Consider the following 14,189-nt stretch of genomic DNA (forward strand, 5'->3'; position numbering starts at 1 on the left):
GCGGCCGCTCCCCGCCCCACGCCGGCCCCGGCCCCGCTCCCGGTCCCGCCCCGCACCGCCCCCGGCCCCGGCCCCGCTCCCGGCGGAGTCTCGGCTCCGTGGCCGGGCCCGGCCCCACCGCGACCGCGGGACCGGCAGCGAGCGGGTGAGTCCCGGGACGGGGCGGCGGCGGCGGGGCCCGAGCGGACCCCGCGCCCGGCCCCCTCCGGCCCCGGCCCCCCGCGCTCCCCGCGCTCCCCGCGCTCCCAGTGCTCCCAGTGCGGCAGCGCCGGGCAGCGCCGCCCCCCGCCCCGTCCCCTCAGCAGCTCCAGTGCCCCCAGCTCGCTTTCCCCAGTAGCCCCCCGTTCCCCTCCCAGTGCCCCCGCTCGCTGTCCCCAGTAGCTCCCAGTTCCCCCTCCCAGTGCCCCCAGCACCTCCCGCCCTCCCCACCCCGGCAGCTCCCCCCACTTTCCCGTTCCCCCCAGATGTGCCCCCCACCTCCCGCCGCCGCTGCCAGATGTGGGTGTGGGGAGGGGGGTGCTCACCCACCGCCCGCAGAGCCCGGGGGGGGGGGGGGGCGGCTGCGTGCCGGGGGGCTCTGCGGGGGCTCAGCACCCCCCGCCCCCAGCCCCCAGCCCCCGGGCGATGGAGCCCGGCGCCCCCCCCGCGCCCCCCTGCGCCCTGGAGCCCCGGCCCCCCTACGAGCCCGGCCCCGCCGCCCTCTGCGCCCTCGGTGCCCTCTTCGGCGTCGTCTGCGGCTGCTTCGGTGAGTGCCGGCACGGTGGGGGGCCCGGTGGGGGGCCCGGGTGGGGGGCACGGCCAGGGAACGTGGCCGGGGGCATTGACGGGGGGCAGAGCTGGGGGGCACGGCGGGGACAAGGAGAGGGACGCTGCGGGGGGCACGGCGGGGGGCCGGGGCACGGCCAGAAGGGATGGCACAGGGGACGCCGCCGTGGGGCACAGCCGTGGGGCACAGCCGGGGGGCACAGCCGGGGCAGCTCCTGGTGACAGCCCCACGCCCGCGCCAGGGTACCGCTGCTTCAAGGCCGTCATGTTCCTCTCGGGGCTGCTCTTCGGCTCCATCGTCATCTTCCTCCTGTGCTACAAGGAGCGGGTGCTGGAGACGCAGCTGAGCCTGGAGGCCAGCGCGGGCATCGCCCTGGGCATCGGGCTGCTCTGCGGGCTGGTCACCATGCTGCTGCGCAGCGTCGGGCTCTTCACCACCGGGCTGCTGCTGGGGCTACTGCTGGCCACGGCCGCGCTGGTGGCGGCGGCACCGGTGCTGCCGCCGCCGAGCCCCTGGGTGCCGGCGGGCAGCCTGCTGGGGCTGGCGCTGCTCTGCGCCCTCCTGGCGCTGCAGTGGCCGAAGGCGTTGACCGTCCTCTCCACCGCCGTCTTCGGTGCCGCCGTCGTCGTCGTCTGCGCCGACTACTTCGTGGAGGCGCTGGCGCTGGTGCTCTACGTCTACGACCGGCTGCGGCTGGCGCCAGCAGGGCCGCTGTGCTGGCACAGCTGGGTGGTGCTGGGTGCCTGGCCGGCGCTCAGCCTCCTCGCCGTCCTGCTCCAGTGGAAGCTGACGGCTGACGGCTTCTCCCACACCGACGGTGAGCGGGTGCGGTGGGAGGCGGCGGGAGCACCCCGGGGGGCGGTGGGGAGGGCGTCCCGGCGCGTGGGTGAGCGCGAAGGACGCGGGATGGTGGGGGCGAGGGCGGGGATGGGATGGGGATGGGGCAGGGACGACGGCAAGGATGGGACGAGGAAAGAGATGGGGACGGGGATGAGGATGGCGATGGCGGGGGGGTGGGGATTGCAGTGGGGATGAGGACGGTGGGGATGAGGATGGGGACGGGGACGGGGCGGGGAAGGAGACGGGGACGGGACGGCTACAGGGCAGGGATGGAGAAGGTGGCGATGGGGACGGTGACGGGCACGGCCGCGGGGACGGGGGCGGAGATGGCCGTGGCGATGGCGAGGGGGACGCCGAAGGCGACGGGGACGGAGGTGTCACCGGGGATGGGGACGCGGGGCAGGGCTCAGCCCCCGCTCCCCGCAGTCGTCCTCAGCCGGCGGCAGAAGCGGCTGCAGCTGCTGCGCATCCGGCAGAAGGAGGCCAAGCGCCGGCAGAGCCTGGCCCCCCCCGAGGGCACCTACCGCCGCAAGCCGCCCCCCGTCAAGCGCTACGCGGGCGACGTGCTGGCCCCGGTGAGTCCGCGCCCCGGCGGGGCCGTGCCCGCGGCCGCGGGGCCGCGCTGACCCCCGTGTCCCCCCAGAGCTACATCCGGAGCCTGCGGGATCGGCAGCTGGAGAGCGGCGCCGTGCCGGGCCCCGCCGCCGCCCCCGATGCCGACTGCGGCTCCGCCGCGCCCCTCGCCGCCCCCCCGCCCCGCCGCCGCCCCTGAGCGCCCGCGCCCCACCGATGTGCCTTGGGGGGCCCCCGGGCCCCCCCGCTCCCACTGTGCCTGCCCCTTTAAATAGGCAAATTAGGTGCCTTGTGCCCCGCCCCCCGGGGGTGTGGCCTGGGGGAGGCGGGGCTTCAGGGCACGTGGGGGCTGGGGGGTCCCCTGGTGGTGGGGCAAACCCGGTGCCCCCCCGCTGCTGCCTGCCCCACCGCCGCCAGCCCCATAACCTGCCCCACAGCTGCCAGCCCCATAACCTGCTCCGCTGCAGCCTGCCCCCTAACCTGCCCCCATGCCCCCTGCAGCCCCCGCCCCTCGCCAGCCCCATGGAGGGGAGAGCCTGGGGGGCAGCCCCACCTCCGCACCCCAGCTCCTGCCCAGCTCCCAGCCCCGGAGGAGACCCCCTGAAAAATAAAGCCCCACTTTTATTTTTGTAGGACCTACCCAAACTCTGCACACGCACTGGGGGCCCGGCCCAGCTCCCCCCTCCACTGCGGGGGTCCCGAAAGCCTTAACCCCACCGCGGGGGGGGGGGGGGGGGGTCTGACCCCACCGCGGGGCTCCCCAGCCCCCAGCCCTGTCCCGAGCCCCCCGAAGGACCACGGTGGCCCCCACCCTGGGAAGGGCCCCCCCGCCCGTGCAGGGCTTGTACCGGGGCTGCCGCATTAAAGCGCGTCACGGGGGGCCCAGCGTGAGCCCCCCCGGTTCCATCAGACCTCGCCACCTGCGGCCGGAGGCGAGGGGGGCGCGGGCGGTGGTGGGGACCCCCCAGATCCCCGCCTCGGAAGAGGGGGGTCCTGCTACCGCGGGGCGCTGGGGGCCATGGCGGCCGCAGTGGGGGCCGGGGAGGGTGACACCGGGGGGCGGGAGGGGCCGCGTCGGTGCCGGGGTCCCCGCCGGGCCAAGCCTCCCTGTGTCTGATGCCACTCGGCCCCGGCCGGGTGCGCCCTGCCCTCCTCCGGCAGCTCCGCAGGCACCAGCACCCCCCGGCCCCCCCCCGCCCCCCCTTATCCTCCCACCCCCGGCGCGCGCTCCCGCGTCCTCGGGTCGAGGGGATCGTCCACGCCGCAGCGCGGCCGCGTCCAGGCACCCGGCGGCCCCGAGGCCCCCGGAAAGCCCTGGGGAGGGACGCCCCCCATCGGCACCCCCGGGGGGAGCCACCGGCCGGGGGGGCGCGGCTCGGGACGCCCCGACACTCGGACCACCGGGTGCCCGCACCTCGTGGCCTCGGCGATCTCGGCCGCGCCAAAGTCGCCCGGCCGGCGGCTCCGTTTGGGGGGGACCCCCCGCCCGGGGGCTCAGCGGCTGCTGGGGCGGGCAGCGCCGGGCTCTGCCGTCACCACGACCTCCCCGCGCAGGGAAAGGCGGAACCGAGGTCCCGGCGCCGGGTCACTACTGCAATTTTATTATTGCATGATCTTTAAAAATAAAGGAAGAGGGAGGCCGCAACACAGAACACGAGGGGCCGGGGAAGATCGGGCGGGGGGGCCGCTGCCCCGCCCTGGACGCAGCACGGCTCTGCCCGGCCCCCCCTCCCCCCCAAATAAAATTAAAAAAAGGAGAGAGGTATTTGAGAGTCGCCGGGTTTCTAACACCGATAGCTGGGAACAACTGTTCTGGAAAAAAAAAAACCGACAGCACCCGCCCAAACCGAATCCCCGGGGCCGGGGGGGCCGGGCGCTCAGTCCGGGCAGCCTGCGCGCTGGGGACGCCGCCCGCGCCCCCCCCCCCCCGAGTCCCCGCGCCCCCCGAATCCCCCCGCCCGCCCCTTACAAGTCCAGCTCCAGGTCCCGCAGTTCCTCCTCCAAGGCTTTCCTCCGCCCCAGCTTCTCCAGCTGCTCTTTCGTCGGCTGCTTTATCTCCCCCGAGTCGAGCCGCTGCTGCAGCTCCTCCACCTGCCGCAGCTTCTTCTTCAGGTTCTTGATCTTCTTGCTCTTCTCGGAGGCGGGGGCTTCCCCCTCGGCGGGGGCCCTGGTGCCACAGGCCGGCTGCGGCACGGCCGCCCCACTGTCCCCCGGCGGCCCCTCGTCCCCGCCGCCGCCGCCCCCCGACAGAGAGGCCTTCTCCAGCGCCTGGATCAGTTCGTCCGTCTCCCGCTCCCCCTTCTCCTGCTGCTGCTTCCTCTTCTCCTTGCGTTTCAAGTTCCTTTTCGCCGCCTTGGACAGTCCCGTCTCGCCGCTCTCCGCCTTGCCGGGCTGCTTGCCGGGCTGCGCGGCGGCCTCCAGGCTCAGCCCCGGGGGCAGCTCGGGTTTGCTTTTGAAAAACTTCACATATTTATTCTCGTACCTGCACAGAACGAGAGCGCGTGAAGGCGCCTCTCCCCCGCCATCCCTCCGCAGGGCCCCAGCGCGGTGCCAAAAACCCCATCACCGAACCCCAGGAACGCTCGGTGCCTCCGGCAAAACCTCCGACGCGGAGCAGCCCCCGGGGCCGGCTCTGCCCCGGGGCCGGGGGGACCTGCGGGCTCTGCCCCCTCCGCCAGGCAGCGGGCGAGCAGCCGCCCTCGGAGCGGGTCACCCACCGCTGCCGAGCTCCGCGCCCCGGCGGACGTCTCCGCTCGGGGTCCTCCTCGCGTCCGCGGGACAGCCCGGACCCGCGCGGCCGCCCCGCGGAGGACGGGGGCGGGAGTGGATACGTACCGGCAGGATACGGCTTATGGGGTAAGGGTGAGGGGGTCGGAATTGCTCGGGCACCTGGAAAGAGACTGAGACCTCAAGACGCAACCCGGCACGCGCAGCCCCGGGAGTCGCGGGGACGGGACGGGACGCTGCGGCGGCTCCGCTCCCCTCACGCGCGCGGCAGACCCCGGCTCCGGAGGGGGAGCCGGGAGCCCCCCCCCCCCCCGCCCAGGGGACACCCCCTTGCCCCCGGCCGCCGGCCCCACTTACACCGGCACCTCCTCCTGGGGCACGTATCCCTCCTTCACCCGCCGCTGCTTCCGCCAGGTGCCGTCGGGACGCTGCGTGGAGGCGATGTACTTCCCTGCGAGGCCAAGGCGCCGTCGGCTGGCGGCCCCGGGACGCCCCACGCACCCCACGGGGGGCCCGGGACACCCCACAGGGCCCCCCCCCCCGCCCCGGCCCGGGACTGGGGTGGGGACAGCGGGACAGCACGGACACCAGGGCGGGGGGACGAGGCGGGCCCAGCCCCACAGGGAGAGGGGAGCCCCCCCGCAGGGGGCAGGGGACGGGCCCTGCCCCACGGAGACGGGGCACGGGAGAGGCCCCACGGGCACCGGGGAGAGAGCCGGCCCCACGGGCACCGGGGGGCGCAGCCCCACACGGACCGGGGCTGGGCCCCGCCCTACAGATCCGGGGCGGACACCAGCCCCACGGGGGCCGGGCCCAGCCCCACGGGAGCCGCCCGCCCCACGGCGCCGGGCCGGGCCGCACTCACCGGTCTCGTCAGTCACATAGGGAGTCGCCATCTTGCGAGCGCGACACACTTCCGGCCTCCCGGCCCCGCCCCGGAAGTGGCGGCGGCAGCGGCCGGGCGTGGCTGCAGAGGGGCGAGGCGGGGCGGGCGGCCATTTTGTTTTTAAAGGGGCAGCGCCCCGGGGGGGGGGACGGACGGACGGACGACTCCCGGCATGCACCGGGGGAGCCCGCCCCCGGAGGCACGGGGTTGCCATGGCGACCCCAGGCCGGGGGCGCGAGGCCCGGCCCTGCCCGCGGTCGGGGCCCCTCGCCGTGGCGGCCGCAGCGTCCCCGAGCCCGACCCCGTCCCTCGGGGCCACGGCCGCGTCCCCCCGTCCCCCCCCCCCGGCGGGGCCGCCCTGGGCTGGGGCCAGCGGGGACCTGTGTGTCCCCCCCCCCGAGCTCCACCCGGGAGCGCCTGCGGGACGGGAACCCCCAAACCGCCACCGCCGCCCCCGATCGCACCCCGAGATGCCGCCGGGGCGGAGGAAGTGGCGCAGCGCGGGGGGGGGAGCGCGGCCCCCGGGCCTCCCCCGGCCCCCCCCGGGATGGGGACCCCCCCGGGCCGGGCTCAGCCCCCGCGGCGGGGCCGGGGCCGCTCGAGGTCGTGTGTGTCCGTGAGGTCGCGTGTGTCCCCCCCGCCGGGGCCCCCGCCCGCTCTCACGGCCGCTTTCGGTGTCAGGCCCCGCCGCGCCCCAGCGCCGGGGACACGGGGGAGTGGGACACACGGGGGAGGGGGACACGGGGGAAGGGGGACACACGGGGGAGGGGGACACACGGGGGGACCCCACGCTCAGCGCCCGGGAGGGGCCGGGGCAGCCCCCGGGGGGGGTTGGGGGCCCCACGCCTCGACCCACCCGCGGCGGATGTGGCACCCGGCCCCACGGAGCGGGGCGCGGCGGGGGGGGGGGAGGCTTCGTTCGCCTCGGTAGCTGGCGCGGCGGCAACCGCCTCCCGCCCACGCAGCCGCCACGGGGGATTTCCAAGCGGGGGGGGGGAGGCGGGGGTGGCCCCTCCCGTTCTGCCCCCCGGCCCGGGGGCTGCGTGGGCAAGAGGGGGTGGGCGTGCACCGGACCCCCCGGGCGGGCGGGGCTGCGGGCAGCGCGCCCGGTGCCGCCCCGCCGCCGTCGGGGTCCGTGTCCGTGTTCCCCCCCCCCCCCCCCCCGCCTCTCCCCGGCGGCACGTGCGGCCGGTGCCGCCCCCGCCCCGCCGGGCCGTGATGTCACGGGGCCGGGCCGGGAGCAGCCGCCGCGGGACCCGGCAGGTACGAGCCGGGCAGCGGCACCGGGGGCGGCGGGGTGCGACGGGGGGGGGTCCGGCGGGATGGGATGGAGCGGGACGGCTCGTACCGGGCTGTACCGGGCTGCACCGGGGCGTACCGGGGTGTACCGGGGTGGGGGGTGGGGGGGGGGAGGAGAAGGAAGAGGCACCGGGGATGCCCGAGCGCAGGGACGGGGCGGCCGGTGCCGCTCCCGGGGGGTCCTCGTGTCCCCCGGTCCGGGGGGAGGATGGGGGGGGGTCCCGCTCCCGTTCCCGCTCCCGGTCGTGTCCCCCCCCCGTGCTCGGGGCGGGGCGGGTCCCGGTCCCGACGTGACTCAGCCCCGTGGGAGCCCCACGGGGGTGGGAGCGTCTCGCCCCCCCCCCCGAGCAGCCCTGCGGGCGTTCCCCGAGCGGGGCCAGCGGGGTCCCACCCGTGGGTGCCACCCGTGGGTGCCGCGGGGTGCCCGGGGGGACGGGGACAGCCCCGCAGCCGCTGTCACCCCCACATCTGGCTCACATCTGGGGGGGGGGGGCATCACCCAGCCGGGGGAGGTGTCACAGTGGCACCCCGCCGTGTCCCCGTCACCCATGGGTGCCGCTCCCCATCTGGGGTTCAAAGCTCAGCCCCCCCCCCCCCCCCCGCCCCACGGCGGGGCCGCACACGCGTGACGCTGGCGTGTGCGGCCTGACCTGCGGCGGGTGACGGGAAAGGGGGTGCGTTGGGGGCGGACGCCCCCAACGCACCCCCTTTCCCGTCACCCGCCGCAGAGCCGTGGGTGTCCCCCGTGTCACAGCCATGGAGGAGAGCCAGGACTGGGCCACCCTCAGCCCCCAGGAGTTTGCCCAGCTGCAGAAGTACCTGGACTGTGAGTGGGGGGGGGGGGAGAAACACGGGGGGGACCCCGTGTGCGCCCGCACACGCGTGTGCCTGCATGGGAGGGGACTCACACGCCTGCGTGCACCTTTGGGGGCGGCTTCACACGCGTGTGCATGCGTGGGGGCGGCTTCACGTGTGTGTGTGCAGGCGTGGGGGCGGCTTCACACGCGTGTGCATGCATGGGGTGGCTCTGCATGCGTGTGCATGCATGGGGCAGCTTCACACGCGTGTGCATGTGTGGGGGTGGTTTCACACGCGTGTGTGCATGTGTGGGGGTGGTTTCACACGCGTGTGTGCATGTGTGGGGGTGGTTTCACACATGTGTGCGTGCTTGGGAGTGGCTTCACACGCATGTGTGGGGGTGGTTTCACACATGTGTGCGTGCGTGGGGTGGCTTCACACGCGTGTGTATGCATGGGAGTGGCTCTGCACGCATGTGCATGCATGGGGGTGGCTTCACACGCGTGTGTATGCGTGGGCGTGGCTCTGCATGTCTGTCCATGCATGGGGGTGGCTTCACATGTCTGTGCATGCATGGGTGTGGCTCTGCATGCGTGTGCGTGCATGAGGTGTCCCCACGTGCCTGTGTGCGTGCATGGGGTTGGCTTCACACGCATGTGTGCATGCGTGGGGGAGGCTCTGCACACGTGTGTGTGCATGAGGTGGCCCCACACACCTGTGTGCATGCATGGGGTTGGCTTCACACGCATGTGTGCGTGTGGGAGTGGCTTCACACGCCTGTGTGCATGCGTGAGGGTGGCTTCATATGTGTGTGCATGGATGGGGGCGGCTTCACACACGTGTGCATGCATGGTGGTGGCTTCACACGTGTGTGCATGTGTGGGGGTGGTTTCACATGCCTGTGTGCATGCATGGGGTTGGCTTCACACGCGTGTGCATGCACGGGGGTGGTTTCACACACGTGTGCATGGATGAGGTGGCTTCACACGCCTGTGTGTATGTGCGTGGGAGGCTCTGCACGTGTGTGCGTGCATGGGGGTGGCTTCACATGCGTGTGCATGTGTGGGGGTGACTCTGCATGTCTGCCCATGTGTGGGGGTGGCTCTACATGCGTGTGCGTGCATGAGGTGTCCCCACGTGCCTGTGTGCGTGCATGGAGGTGGCTTCACACGCCTGTGTGCACGCGTGGGGGAGGCTCTGCACACGCGCATATATGAGGGTGGCTTCACACGTCTGTGCATGCGTGGGCGTGGCTTTGCCCGCGCGTGCACGCGCGGGGGCGGCTCCGCACGCGCGGGGGCGGCCTCGCACGCGCGTGCGCGCACCGGGGCAGCTTCGCGTGCGGGCGCGTGTTCTGCAGCAGCTTCACACGCGGGGGTGCGCCTGACGCGGCAGCCTCCCCGGCGTGCCGGCAGGAGCTTGCCGGCCTGCACGCGTGTCGGGACAGGGGGCACACGCGTGTGCACGCGCTGCAGCGGCCTGGCCGGCCCCTCTGTCCCCAGACAGCGGCAGGAAGGTGCAGGACGTGCTGCAGGATTTCGACAGCGGCGGGGCCCTGTCGCGGCACCGCCAGGGAGAGGTGAGGCCCCGGCACCCCCCGCGAGGCCCCGGGGACGGCCCCGATTCGGGGGGCTGCACGCGGGCTCCCCCATCCCGACTCTGCCCCCCCAGTGCGTCGACTTCGAGGGGTTCACGCTGTTCCTGAGGAGCTACCTGGAGGCGGACGACATCCCCGAGCCGCTCTGCCGCAATCTCTTCGCCTCCTTCCAGAGCGGGGCTGCGGCACCGCCGGGCAGCCGGGCGGGTGAGGGGGGGCCGGGGGGGTGGGGGGGGGGCCGGGGCGCCCCGGGGGTCTCATCGGGGTCTCTCCCCGCAGGCAGCGACCTCGTCTGCATTAACGACGTCTCCTGCTACTTCTCGCTGCTGGAGGGGGGACGCCCCGAGGACAAGCTGGAGTGTGAGTGGGGGGGCTCCGGGGGGGCGGGGGGGGGGGCTCGGGGGTCCCCAGGGACCTGGCGAGAAGCCGGGGTTGGGGTCACCTCACCCCGCTGTCCCCCCACAGTCACCTTCAAGCTGTACGACAAGGACGGGAACGGGCTCCTGGACAGCTCGGTGAGCAGCGGGGAGGGGGGGCTGCGGCCGGGCCCCCCCCCCCCCCGCGCTGACCCTCTCCCCGCAGGAGGTGGATCGGATCATCACCCAGATGATGCGGGTGGCCCAGTACCTGGACTGGGACGTCACCGAGCTGAAGCCGGTGAGCGGAGCCGGGACACCGGGATGGCGGGGGGCTGCACGCCCACGCCCCCCCCCCCCCCCGAGCCCCGCGTGTCCCCCCCCCCTGAGCCCCGCGTCCCCCCCCCAGATCCTGCAGGAGATGATGCGGGAGATCGACTACGACGGCAGCGGGACGGTGTCGCTGGCCGAGTGGCTCCGCGGGGGGGTCACCAACATCCCGCTGCTGGTGCTGCTGGGCCTGGAGGCGGTGAGTGCCGGGGCGCCGCCGCGCCGGGCCCGTGTCCCCCCCGCCTGGCCGGGCCCCCCTGACGCCGTCCCCGTCCCCCCAGCACATGAAGGACGACGGGCAGCACATGTGGCGCCTGAAGCACTTCAACCGCCCCGCGTACTGCAACGTGTGCGAGACGCTGCTGGTGGGGCTGCGCAAGCAGGGGCTGTGCTGCACCTGTGAGCGGGGACGGGGACGGGGACGGGGACAGGGAGGGGGACAGGGACAGCATGGGGATGGGGGTGGCAATGGGATGGTGGGGACAGGGACGGGATGGGGACAGGGGTGGCAATGGGATGGGGACAGGGACAGGAGGGGGACAGGGGTGGCAATGGGATGGGGACGGGGACGGGATGGGGACAGGGGTGGCAATGGGATGGGGACAGGGATGGGAGGGGGGACAGGGGTGGCAATGGGATGGGGACGGGGACAGGAGGGGGGACGGGGACAGGAGGGGGGACAGGGACAGGAGGGGGACGGGGGTGGCAATGGGATGGGGACGGGGACAGGAGGGGGCACAGGGACAGGAGGGGGGACGGGGGTGGCAATGGGATGGGGACGGGGGACGGGAGGGGGACGGGGGTGGCAATGGGGATGGGGACGGGGACAGGAGGGGGACAGGGACGGGAGGGGGGACAGGGACAGGAGGGGGACGGGGGGTGGCAATGGGATGGGGACGGGATGGGGCAGGGCTGTGGTGGGGGACCGGGGGTGGGGGTCAGACCAGGCCGGGGGGGGGCCGGAGCCAGGGGGGGGGCCGGGGCTGCGCTGGTGGGACCAGGACCGGGATGCTCCGGATCCAGCTGTTGCAGGAGGCTCCGCCCTGCCCCACCCACATGGGCGTGGCCAGCGCATAAGCTCCACCCACCTCCAAGCCAGCCAGTGAGCTGTGAGGCCGGGCTGCCATTGGCTGCCCGGCCGGCTGTGGTGGTGGTGCGATTGGCCGGGGGGGGGGTGGGGGTGGGTGGAGTCGGGCGTGGGGGTGGGGCCTTGCCTGAGCCCCGCCCCTGCCCCACCCATCCCCGTCACGCCCACGCCCCCCCCCCCAGTCTGCAAGTTCACGGTCCACGAGCGCTGCGCCCTGCCGGGCCCCCCCCAGCTGCATCAGCACCTACGCCAAGTCCCGCAAGGAGGGCCGGCGTGAGTGGCCGTCCGTCCGCCTGTCCGTCCGTCTGTCCATCCACCTGTCTGTCCGTCCGTCCGCCTGTCCGTCCCTCCGCTTGCCTGTTGCTCCACCCGCCCGTCCACCCACCCAGCCATTCTCCCTCCGCCTCTCGGCTTGTCCCTCGTCCAGGTCCGTCCGCTCCTCTGCCGAGCCGTCCATCCGTCTGCGCATTTGTCCGTCCGTCCGTCCACCCTCCCCATCCCCCCCCGCCCACCCCCGCCCCCACAGAGGGGGGGACCCAGTGTCCGAGCCCCCCGGACCCCCGCCGTGGGGGTGACGCGGGGGGGGGGGGGGGTCGTGCCCAGGTCCAGGCCCACGTCTGGGTGAAGGGCGGCTGCGAGGCCGGCAAGTGCGGCAAGTGCCAGAAGAAGATCAAGAGCTTCCAGAGCCTGACGGGGCTGCACTGCGTCTGGTGCCACCTGAAGGTGGGTGCTCCCCGTGGGGGGGGGTCCCCCGCCGCCCCCCCGGCCGCCCTCACCCCGCTCTGCCCCCAGATCCACGAGGAGTGCCTGCCCCTCGTGCCCCCCGCCTGCGACTGCGGGGTCCTGCGGGACCACGTCCTGCCCCCCCGCCGCCATCTACCCCCGTCCTGCTGGTGAGTGGGGTCCTGGGGGGGCTCCCCCGGGTGCTGCTGGGCCCCCCCGAGGGGAGGCTGCCCCCCCCCGCCCCCTCCCCGCCGAGCACCCCCCCCCTGAGCCGGGGCTGCTGCCGGTGCCCGCAGGAGAGGCAGGACAGCCAGAGGGACGGCAGCGGGACGCCGGGTGGAGGAGACGCCGCAGGTCTTCACCACCCCCCGAGGGCCAGGCGCTGCGGGTGAGCTGTGACCCCCCCCCCCCCGTGTCTCCCCGTGTCCCCCCCGTGCCCCCCCCGCCGTCCCCGGGGGGCCGGGGCGCAGCCCTCACCCCCCCCCGCCCCGCAGGTCAGCCCCGTGCCCGACACCCACCCGCTCCTCGTCTTCGTCAACCCCAAGAGCGGAGGGAAGCAGGGGGAGAGGTAAGGGGGGGCCGGGGGTACCGAGGGGGCTCATTCCGGCAGCCCTGCGGGGAGGGGCGGCCACCCGGCCCCCCCAGCCCCCCCAGCCCCCCTCTCCCCCCAGGGTGCTGCGGAAGTTCCAGTACCTGCTCAACCCCCGGCAGGTTTATAACCTGCAGCAGGGAGGACCCACCCCCGGGGTGAGCGGGGCCGGGGGGGCGGTGGGCAGTGGGGCGTCCTTGGGGGGGCCCAATCCTGCCCTGACACCCCACCCCCCCCCTCCTTCTCCCTCCCAGGCTCAATTTCTTCCGGGACGTGCCAGATTTTCGCATCCTGGTGTGCGGCGGGGACGGCACCGTGGGATGGATCCTGGATGCCATCGGTGGGTGCTGCCCACCCCCTCGGGGGGTGCCGGCTCCCCCCGACCCCCCTGACCCCCCCCGACCCCCCCTTGTCCTTGCAGATAAAGCCAACCTGCCCCGCCGGCCCCCCGTGGCCGTGCTGCCCCTGGGGACGGGCAACGACCTGGCCCGCTGCCTGCGCTGGGGGGGAGGTGAGTGGGGCAGGACGGGGGGTGGAGGGGGGCACACGCACCCCCCCCGGCGCCCCCCACTCCACGACCCCCCTCCCCGTGGCAGGCTACGCCGGGGAGGACCTGGTGAAGATCCTGCGGGAGGTGGAGGGCAGCAGCCCGGTGCAGATGGACCGATGGCGGCTGCAGGTGCTGCCCGAGGACGCGGCGGCCGCGGGGGACCCGGTGCCCTACGAGATCATCAACAACTACTTCTCCATCGGGGTGGTGCGTGGGGCGAGGGGGCGGCGGGGACACGCACACGCACACACACGTCACCCCCTCCCCAGGACCTCACACCCCCCCCCCTTGCCCCCCCCAGGACGCCTCCATCGCCCACCGCTTCCACGTCATGCGGGAGAAGTACCCGGAGAAGTTCAACAGCAGGTGGGTGGGGGACGGGGCCGTCCCCGTGGCGTCCCCCCGCGTTCCCCGCGTCCCCCCCACACCGTCTTCCCCCCCCCCCCGCCCCCAGGATGAAGAACAAGCTGTGGTACCTCGAATTCGCCACCTCCGAGACCATCTTCGCCACCTGCAAGAAGCTCAAGGAGTGTTTGAGCGTGGAGGTGAGGGGTCCCCCGTCCCCGGGCGGGGGGGGGACACACCGGGGCTGCCCTGTCCCCCCCCCTGACGTGTCCCCCCAGTGCTGCGGGACCCCCCTGGACCTGAGCGGGGCCTTGGCGGGGCTGGCGGTGCTGAACATCCCCAGCATGCACGGAGGCTCCAACCTCTGGGGCGAGACCAAGCGGGCGCTGGGGGAAGCGAGGAGGGCGGCGGGCACCGGGCAGCCCCCGGCCATCACCGACGCCGAGACCCTCAAGACCTGCGTGCAGGGTGCGTGGGGACCCCCCTCCCCTCCCCTCCCTCTGCGGCTGCCCCGCACCGCCCTGACCCCCCACCTCTGCCCCCCCCCACCTCTGCCCCCCCCCCCCCCGCTCCCCCCAGACCTGAGCGACCGGCGGCTGGAGGTGGTGGGGCTGGAGGGGGTGCTGGAGATGGGGCAGATCTACACCGGGCTGAAGAGCGCGGGCAAGCGGCTGGCAACCTGCTCCGAGATCACCCTGCGGTGAGCGGGGGGGGCCGGGGGCC

General features: G+C 74.6%; 3 protein-coding genes across 4 annotated transcripts; 2 read left to right on the plus strand and 1 right to left on the minus strand.

The window, feature by feature from the left end:
• The first annotated feature begins 318 nt into the window (after window positions 1–318).
• Window positions 319–3,233, plus strand: LOC142421033 (transmembrane protein 198-like). 2 transcript variants are annotated; one of them, XM_075525472.1, is made up of 4 exons: window positions 319–745; window positions 1,008–1,583; window positions 2,033–2,181; window positions 2,813–3,233. In XM_075525472.1, exons 1-4 carry the CDS (start codon window positions 625–627, stop codon window positions 2,888–2,890), a joined length of 924 nt encoding a protein of 307 aa, XP_075381587.1. In that variant the 5' UTR covers window positions 319–624; the 3' UTR covers window positions 2,891–3,233. The 2 variants fall into 2 exon arrangements, with proteins under 2 accessions (XP_075381587.1, XP_075381586.1); XM_075525471.1 differs by having other exon boundaries at window positions 320–745; window positions 2,250–2,814.
• Window positions 3,234–3,759: 526 nt separating this feature from the next.
• Window positions 3,760–6,021, minus strand: PYM1 (PYM1 exon junction complex associated factor). Its single transcript, XM_075525490.1, has 3 exons — window positions 5,772–6,021; window positions 5,264–5,357; window positions 3,760–4,661 (listed from the first exon to the last, which is right to left on the minus strand). The coding sequence occupies exons 1-3, from the start codon at window positions 6,004–6,006 to the stop codon at window positions 4,145–4,147; spliced, it is 846 nt and encodes a 281-aa protein (XP_075381605.1). The 5' UTR covers window positions 6,007–6,021; the 3' UTR covers window positions 3,760–4,144.
• On the plus strand, window positions 6,005–13,322 carry DGKA (diacylglycerol kinase alpha). The gene is made up of 17 exons (XM_075525614.1): window positions 6,005–6,078; window positions 6,194–6,282; window positions 6,474–7,055; window positions 7,820–7,917; window positions 9,337–9,468; window positions 9,561–9,693; window positions 9,766–9,846; window positions 9,952–10,143; window positions 10,252–10,371; window positions 10,454–10,571; window positions 11,442–11,982; window positions 12,279–12,370; window positions 12,477–12,550; window positions 12,654–12,727; window positions 12,825–12,911; window positions 12,993–13,082; window positions 13,168–13,322. The coding sequence occupies exons 1-17, from the start codon at window positions 6,005–6,007 to the stop codon at window positions 13,189–13,191; spliced, it is 2,601 nt and encodes an 866-aa protein (XP_075381729.1). The 3' UTR covers window positions 13,192–13,322.
• Window positions 13,323–14,189: the final 867 nt, after the last annotated feature.

Source organism: Mycteria americana, chromosome 26 (assembly GCF_035582795.1).
Source record: "Mycteria americana isolate JAX WOST 10 ecotype Jacksonville Zoo and Gardens chromosome 26, USCA_MyAme_1.0, whole genome shotgun sequence".
Classification (NCBI taxonomy): Eukaryota; Metazoa; Chordata; class Aves; order Ciconiiformes; family Ciconiidae; genus Mycteria; species Mycteria americana.

Bases quoted from the DNA above. Each gene is read 5' to 3' on its own strand.
- LOC142421033 (XM_075525471.1), top strand. From the start codon at position 625: ATGGAGCCCGGCGCCCCCCCCGCGCCCCCCTGCGCCCTGGAGCCCCGG. The intron at 746-1,007 runs GTGAGTGCCGGC...CGCCCGCGCCAG, and splicing joins CGTCGTCTGCGGCTGCTTCG to GGTACCGCTGCTTCAAGGCC. The intron at 2,182-2,249 runs GTGAGTCCGCGC...GTGTCCCCCCAG, and splicing joins CGGGCGACGTGCTGGCCCCG to AGCTACATCCGGAGCCTGCG.
- DGKA (XM_075525614.1), top strand. From the start codon at position 6,005: ATGGCGACCCCAGGCCGGGGGCGCGAGGCCCGGCCCTGCCCGCGGTCG. The intron at 10,372-10,453 runs GTGAGTGCCGGG...CCGTCCCCCCAG, and splicing joins TGCTGCTGGGCCTGGAGGCG to CACATGAAGGACGACGGGCA. The intron at 12,912-12,992 runs GTGGGTGCTGCC...TTGTCCTTGCAG, and splicing joins ATGGATCCTGGATGCCATCG to ATAAAGCCAACCTGCCCCGC.
- PYM1 (XM_075525490.1), bottom strand. From the start codon at position 6,006: ATGGCAACCCCGTGCCTCCGGGGGCGGGCTCCCCCGGTGCATGCCGGG. The intron at 5,358-5,771 runs GTGAGTGCGGCC...TTGGCCTCGCAG, and splicing joins CTATGTGACTGACGAGACCG to GGAAGTACATCGCCTCCACG. The intron at 4,662-5,263 runs GTAAGTGGGGCC...CGTTCTGTGCAG, and splicing joins CCCCAGGAGGAGGTGCCGGT to GTACGAGAATAAATATGTGA.